The sequence below is a fragment of the Eurypyga helias genome, unplaced genomic scaffold (assembly GCF_000690775.1).
Source record: "Eurypyga helias isolate BGI_N326 unplaced genomic scaffold, ASM69077v1 scaffold2416, whole genome shotgun sequence".
Taxonomy (NCBI): Eukaryota; Metazoa; Chordata; class Aves; order Eurypygiformes; family Eurypygidae; genus Eurypyga; species Eurypyga helias.
In genome coordinates this window covers 66,798-73,307 of record NW_010255859.1, presented here as the reverse complement: position 1 = coordinate 73,307, position 6,510 = coordinate 66,798, and the positions used below count along the sequence as shown (strand labels likewise).

Below are 6,510 nucleotides of genomic sequence, written 5' to 3'. Positions count from 1 at the left end.
AGAGCGCTAATTACTCCAAATCACTGACATCCAGGGTCAATAAGGATGACAACAGGAACATCAAAGTCAAGATGCACACATGCAATTACAAGTCTCTAAAACCAGGCTGTAATATTACTTTATGGCTACTGTGGTTTTCTTTCAGTCAGTGCTGAAAAATATTCAAGTTTGCTGAATGTTTACTATTATTTCCTTTGCAGTTTGACGGTGAGAACATGTATATGAGTATGACAGAGCCGAGCCAGGACTATCTGCCAGCCAGCCAGGTGGGTTAATTAATCTTCTCTGCCTTGTTTCAAATTGTAATTAAACAAATTCAAAGAGTTGCATTGCAAATGAGTGGCACTATCAGTAACTGCTGCAATCAAGAATAATCATAATTTATAAACAAAGCATTTAAGCCTTGTTTCCAGTTAATGAGATAGAGCTGATAAAACACCAGAGTTGGCGTTTGTTGAAAGATACTACCTTGTTTCCTCTCCAGAATGCAAGCAGCTGTTTTGCCAGCATGATCTTTCCTAAACAGTTGTTTTACCTTCAGGAAATAAAGTCTTTACAGGTGCAGGTTATTTGTTTATCTCACTGCAGACAAGTTAATCATTATAAGCTACACATGTCACAAATAGCTTTAATTATCACTCGTAGGCCAGTTGTAGATGAAGCACTGCATTTCTAACACTAATCTCATGGCTGAGGAGCGTTGCTAATGTTATGCCGTTACTCATGGGGTTAAGGCAATGACTTTGTCTTCTATAGCTGGCAACCATGTGATGTGGCTTCTTTACAGGTATTTTTGAGTCCTTTCCCTTTTGGGGAGCCCTACAAGCTAAATTCTGATATTAGGTGTATATTTTAAAATCTTTTACCTTTCTGCTTGACCCTAAGATAGTATAGATTATAAGAACAAAAGATTTTAATTACTTCTTAAAATGCAAGTGTAGTTTTGAAATATTTTTAGCTACCTGTAGTGATAGCTTTATGTAGGGGAGAAATTTTCATTTCCTTCACGTGTTTCAGTCAGTTTAGTTCCACATTGGTGTGTGTGTGATGATGATAGTGATGCAGGTCAGTTAGATTGTGTCAGAAATTGCCCTGAACAATCAGGTTTGTGGTCTAGGTATTGCAACATCTCAGTCACAGCAGTAGCTAGCCTGATACACCTCTTTCTGACAGAGCCAGTAGGATTATATGAAGAGCTCTCATTAGGTGGGAAATAAGTTTGCATTTATAGTAAATGTGTGTAGATGAGTAGGATGTCATTTAGGAATCTAACTAATTAATCATGTTGTGTAGTACATGGGTTCATTTGGGGTCAGGGAAGCCGGAGGTTGTGTGAGATGAGCTGCATTGTTCAAGTCAAAAAGACTGTCTTTAAGATGTTCCACCATGTTGCTTCCTAGCCTTCTTTTGAAGTTATTCTGAAATACCTTTAGAGACCAACTGTACTTTGCATCTATGATTTGTGCATGATTGAACTTATTCGGCTAAGAACCCTCCAAGATCCAGAGGTAGTTTAGAATAGAACAGTTTGATTAAAAAATGAAAAATTATATTATTAATTTTTCTCTAACCATTAATCCAAAAACTGTACTGACAAGTTTTAGTATTACTATTAGATTAAAGCAGCCTAGTATCATCTCATTTATGCCTTAAGGGTTTTGAAGTGCAAGGGCTAATTGAATTTGTTTGAAACAGTAGAAATACAAACTCTGTGAATGATTGCTGTTATAAGGCAGCTGCTACCTTTCAGAGAATCATTATGTCTGTCTTAAATAGTTTTGAATAAAGAATTGCAAATGCACATTATACATCAGAATTATTTTTCTTCTGTTGATATTTTTGTACTGTATATGCATGTAGTTTAAATAATTTAAATGGCATATTGAAAAATTAAGAGTATAAGTTTTAATCTTTTATGCAGTTTCTACATGTGCTAACAAGGCCCAGATCTTCAGAGATATTTATGCATCTAATGCTGGTTTCAGAGGAAGGAAGGTGCTTAAAGTACCTTTAAAGGATCTAGGCCTAGATATTTTAAGTGCAAATGACTTTTCTTCAAGGAAAAAATCTATCAACTATGACATTTCCAGATTCAAAGATGACAGAAAACCCTGAATGCTTACTAAGGACTGGAACAAAAAGGGGCTTACAGACAAAACCTTGCCATGGCAAAGCTGAGCTCTTGGGTGGTGTCTGGCTCTTGAGTGGAGCTCAGAACCCAGAGGCAGGTGTCAAAACTCTGCCCTTTTGCTAAGGGATCCATGTGGCAAGAGGTAGCTCAACAGCTTGGCATGGTATTTTTAAGTTACTACCAAATGCACACTGGTCAAACAGCCTCCTGTGCCTGTTTGAGAGAAGCTGTCAACCTTGGGATGTCACAACCTCCTTTCCCTTACTTTGATGCCCTCCTGGCGCTTATGCTGTTGCAGTGGTTTGGAAGTGAATATAGATGAAAGCCTGTAATAATAATAATATTTTTAAAAGGAGGCAAAGCCTACACTAGGATCAAGAGGTTAGGGGTGTGTTGGAAATTCTGCCTCTCTTTTGTTTAGGTAAGAACTGGGATGGCAAGAGAAACTTTCCTGAACCTATTCCTGGTGTAGATAAGTGCTAGTCATTCCTCAAAGCAGCTCTCCATTGGCAATATTTGTGAGGTCTTCACCAACTGTAATGAGGCGCTGTATCTCAGGCATAAGCATTAGGTGGTCACCCCAAACTGATGAACTGGCTACCATTTCAACATCCAATCTGCTTGTTAAAACTGGATGGAGTACAATATTCACTGCTTGGAAAACAAAGCATGTCAGATTGTGTGGTGTACTAGAGAGGGAAAGGAAGAGGAAAGGATGTGACTATTTTCTGGTCCATGTTTTCAGGACTGTTTGTTCATTTTCACTTCACTGTTACTGGATGTAAAACAAATAATCCCATAAAAAGAGATGAGAAAAATGTTCTCTCCCAGGTGAAAGCCTAGTCATTTAATCCATAGATTTTTCTCCTGTGTCCACTTTTGCATCTGTCCTCATGAACCTTGTGGTTTCATGACTTCAGCAAGAGGAGTGCAGGCTCCCTCCCATCCCCAGGAGCGTGATTGTTCCCCTGTGAGATCCAAGATGAGACTTTGAATCCTATCAGAATGAGGCGTGAATTAATTTCTCCACTTTCCTTGTTGGATACACATCTGTTAACTAAAATATGAATCCCACATGTTAGGCAATGCATGGTCCTATCAGAAACTTTAATTCAAGCTCTGATCATGCTGAGTCAGACATCAGCATCATTTTCTAATTTGAGAGTCTGACATGGCATATTTGGGAGGTGGGTTGGCAGACTGAGTCACGTTATACAACACCAAAGACCTAGGGGTTTCCACTAGGCTGTCTTCGGGATTATATGGTTACAGAGGCAGGTATTTTTGGGGCCCTGATGCACACTGAAATGCTCACATCCTTGCTTTGAGTCTAAAACTGAGAAGTTAGTTTTGTTTGTTTTGCCTGTTCCCTCTAACTTGTCCTAGAACCTGGCATTTCAAGAAATTGGGGGGCTACAAAATAAACTGTGTTGCAGAAGAAAATAAAATTCAGACATCAGAAATGTTTTAATTGCCCTGAAAAAGCAAAACCTTGCACTTCAGTTCTTTCTGTTTACTGCAAAGTGTTCATATCCAGAAAAACATCACCTTGTCTTATTTTCAGGGTTTTAATCAATTTGTCCCCTTTAGGCTAACATAAATAAAAGCTCAGCCATTGGACAGGAAAAATATAGTTTTGTTCCACTTGCTATATAACATCAAACATCTGCATAGTTTGGTAATCCAAGACAAGTTGCCTCACAGCATCCCTCAACAATTATCATTTCTGTTCAATTTTCAAATCAGTACATGCTTTGGGACTTAGTCTAAGTTGCTAAGTAGCAACATATGGCTCACTACTGTTCCTGTGATGTTGCTGCAAGCAAATAGCATAATTCCATACTTGAAATGATTTTTGCAGAAAGCCAGTGCTGGAACTGAGCCAGAAGTGTAAGTATACAGTAAAAATTAATGATATTCTTTTAGACTGTCCCAAAAGGCTGTTTGGCAATGTTGTCTCTGTGTACATTTTATATATATGTGTAAGTACTGTATTTTTGGTTATGATATATGTAGTACAGGAATCTGCACTGCAGGCATCTCCTAAATGAGTTATGCCAGCCATATTAAGAAACATACATAGTAAAACTACATGACATTTTCACTACTAATTGCACTTCAATCTGAAAATATTTATCATTTTAAAATAAAACTATGCCAACTGCTCTGTATTTCAAATTCTCACAAATATAGTGTTTTCTCCCCACACCTATAATTGGAATCTCAGAGATGAATTGTTCTTCATTCCTCCTATAATTTGTGGGCCATGCACATTACCGTATAAAATTATATTATTTTACATTTCTTCCTAGTCACAATACAGAATGTAATTCAGAACTCCGTTGCACAGAGCCTTGGCACTTTTCTAGCCTTCCTGAGGCCTGATAAATGTTAAGGGTAATGAATCCAGCTGCCAAATCCTCTGCACAATTCAAAAGGAAGGGTGGAGAACTGGCCTGGAGCTGATGGTTTGGGGCAGTACCCTGACTGCCCCAAAAGAAAGAAGAAAAGAGATACCTAAGGCAGAGGAAGAAATAGTGCTTGCACAGAAGTGGTATTTTCTTGCTTCCCAGAGCTATCCCAGGGAGATCTGTGTAAGATATGTATGCATGCTCTTTGATACTAATGGTGGGCACCATTAGTATCAAAACTGTTCTGTCCTATACACCTCCAGGGTAAAATAGGAAAGAATGACATCCAACAGAGAGGTTTTTCATGTTAATAGGAAACTAAAGGGTTCCCCTGCCTTTTATTGCCCTATGCAATTGGTCCTAATATATTGCTAACTTCTCATTACATGTTCATACCTTAATTTTTTAGAGTATTAATGGGATAGCTATTATATGTGACGTTGGAATGGATAAATGCTACATAATAGCTGACCTCTCTTGCTCTCTGTGGCTCCTTCCCTGTAGGTAACCTAGAATTTCAGTGTACTGTATCCCATTTCTGACAGAAGACAAAGCTCTTCTCTCTTGCTGCTCTCCTAGAGCCGCAGTCAGCAGAGCAAGGCAGGAGTTGGCTGCCTTGGAAAGGATTCAGGAAAAGCAGCATTCTCAGATGGAGAATCTCTAAGTGGTCCAGTGTAGTCCCATGGGTACTTCCTACCCTGAAGTCCAGGGCAGTCCTGCTGTAAAGCTGAAAAGCCTTTGCTTATTAGTTGAGGGGCTACTCCAAAGTGAGGGGGCAATGCCACTTGGTCATGCTGCTGGCTGGCTACAGTTCAGGGTGGGTTTAGACCATATTCCATCTCCCTTTTACTGGTCCACTATCTTTTAATTTCAAAAAATAAAGTATCAGCAGAAGAGACCACACTTTTCATTCCTCCATTTATCTGAAGTAGGCTATAGATGCCAGTTTCCAAAACAAAACGTGTGTGTCTTTAAATGGCCTCAGGGAAAGAATAACACCAGGCACGTCTTTCTTCCATATCCTCAATGGGTAGTTAAAGGTAGAAGTAATTTTACCCTACCTTTTCCTTTTGTGTAGGAGGTAATCATTTAATGTGTCTTAGCATCAGGCAGAGAGTCTGGAAAGAATTGAGTCCCTGATAAAAACACATCAACAGTTACATTAACAAGGCTATCTATATGTTTATAGATATACATATATGGAATCATAGAATGGTTTGAGTTGGAAGGCATCTTTGAAGATTGTCTAGTCTAATCCCTTGCCATAGGCAGGGATATCTTTCACTTAATCAGACTGCTCAAAGCCCTGTCCCGCCTGACCTTGAACACTTTCAGGGATGGGGCAACTTCTCTGAGTAGCTTCTTCCAGTATCTCACCACCCTCACAATAAAGAATTTCTTCCTGTGTCCAATCCAAATCTACACTCTCAATTTAAAACTACAGGCCTTGGTAAAAAGTTTTTATTATTCTTACATGCCCTCTTCCAGTACTGGAAGGTGCTATAAGGTCTCCCCGGAGCCTTCTCTTCTCCAGGTTGAACAAGCCCAATTCTCTGTCTTTCATCATAGGAGAGGTGCTCCAGCTCTTTGATCATTTTTGTGGCCTTCCTCTGGACTTGCTCCAACAGGTCCATGTGTTTCTTATGCTGGGCCCCAGACCTGTACCTGCAGTATTGCAGGTGAGGTCTCACAAGAGCTGAATAGAGCTCCCTCGACCTGCTGGTGATGCTGCTTTTGATGCAGCCCAGGACAAGTTTGGCTTTCTGGGCTGCCAGCACATTTTGCTGGGTCATGTCCAGTATGTCATTGGCCAGGGTCCCCAAGTCCTTCTCTACAGAGATGTGTTATATAAGTATGTATGAATGTCTTTAATGCAAATGCACAGGCACTGTGTATGTATTCAAGGATTTATTTTTTTTTTGTAATAAAATGCCTCAGTTTTTATTAACAAAGTCCAAATTGTGGCCT

At 39.4% G+C, this 6,510-nt stretch overlaps 1 protein-coding gene across 1 annotated transcript in view; it reads left to right on the top strand.

Moving 5' to 3' along the window:
• Positions 1-204: 204 nt before the first annotated feature.
• The window catches only part of LOC104511000 (thymocyte selection-associated high mobility group box protein TOX), a 65,150-nt gene continuing 58,844 nt past the window's right edge, over positions 205-6,510 (top strand). Inside the window, exon 1 of the mRNA XM_010153435.1 lies at positions 205-266. Within this exon, the coding sequence (XP_010151737.1) occupies positions 216-266 (51 nt within the window). The 5' untranslated portion in view covers positions 205-215. The remainder of the gene's footprint in view (positions 267-6,510) is intronic.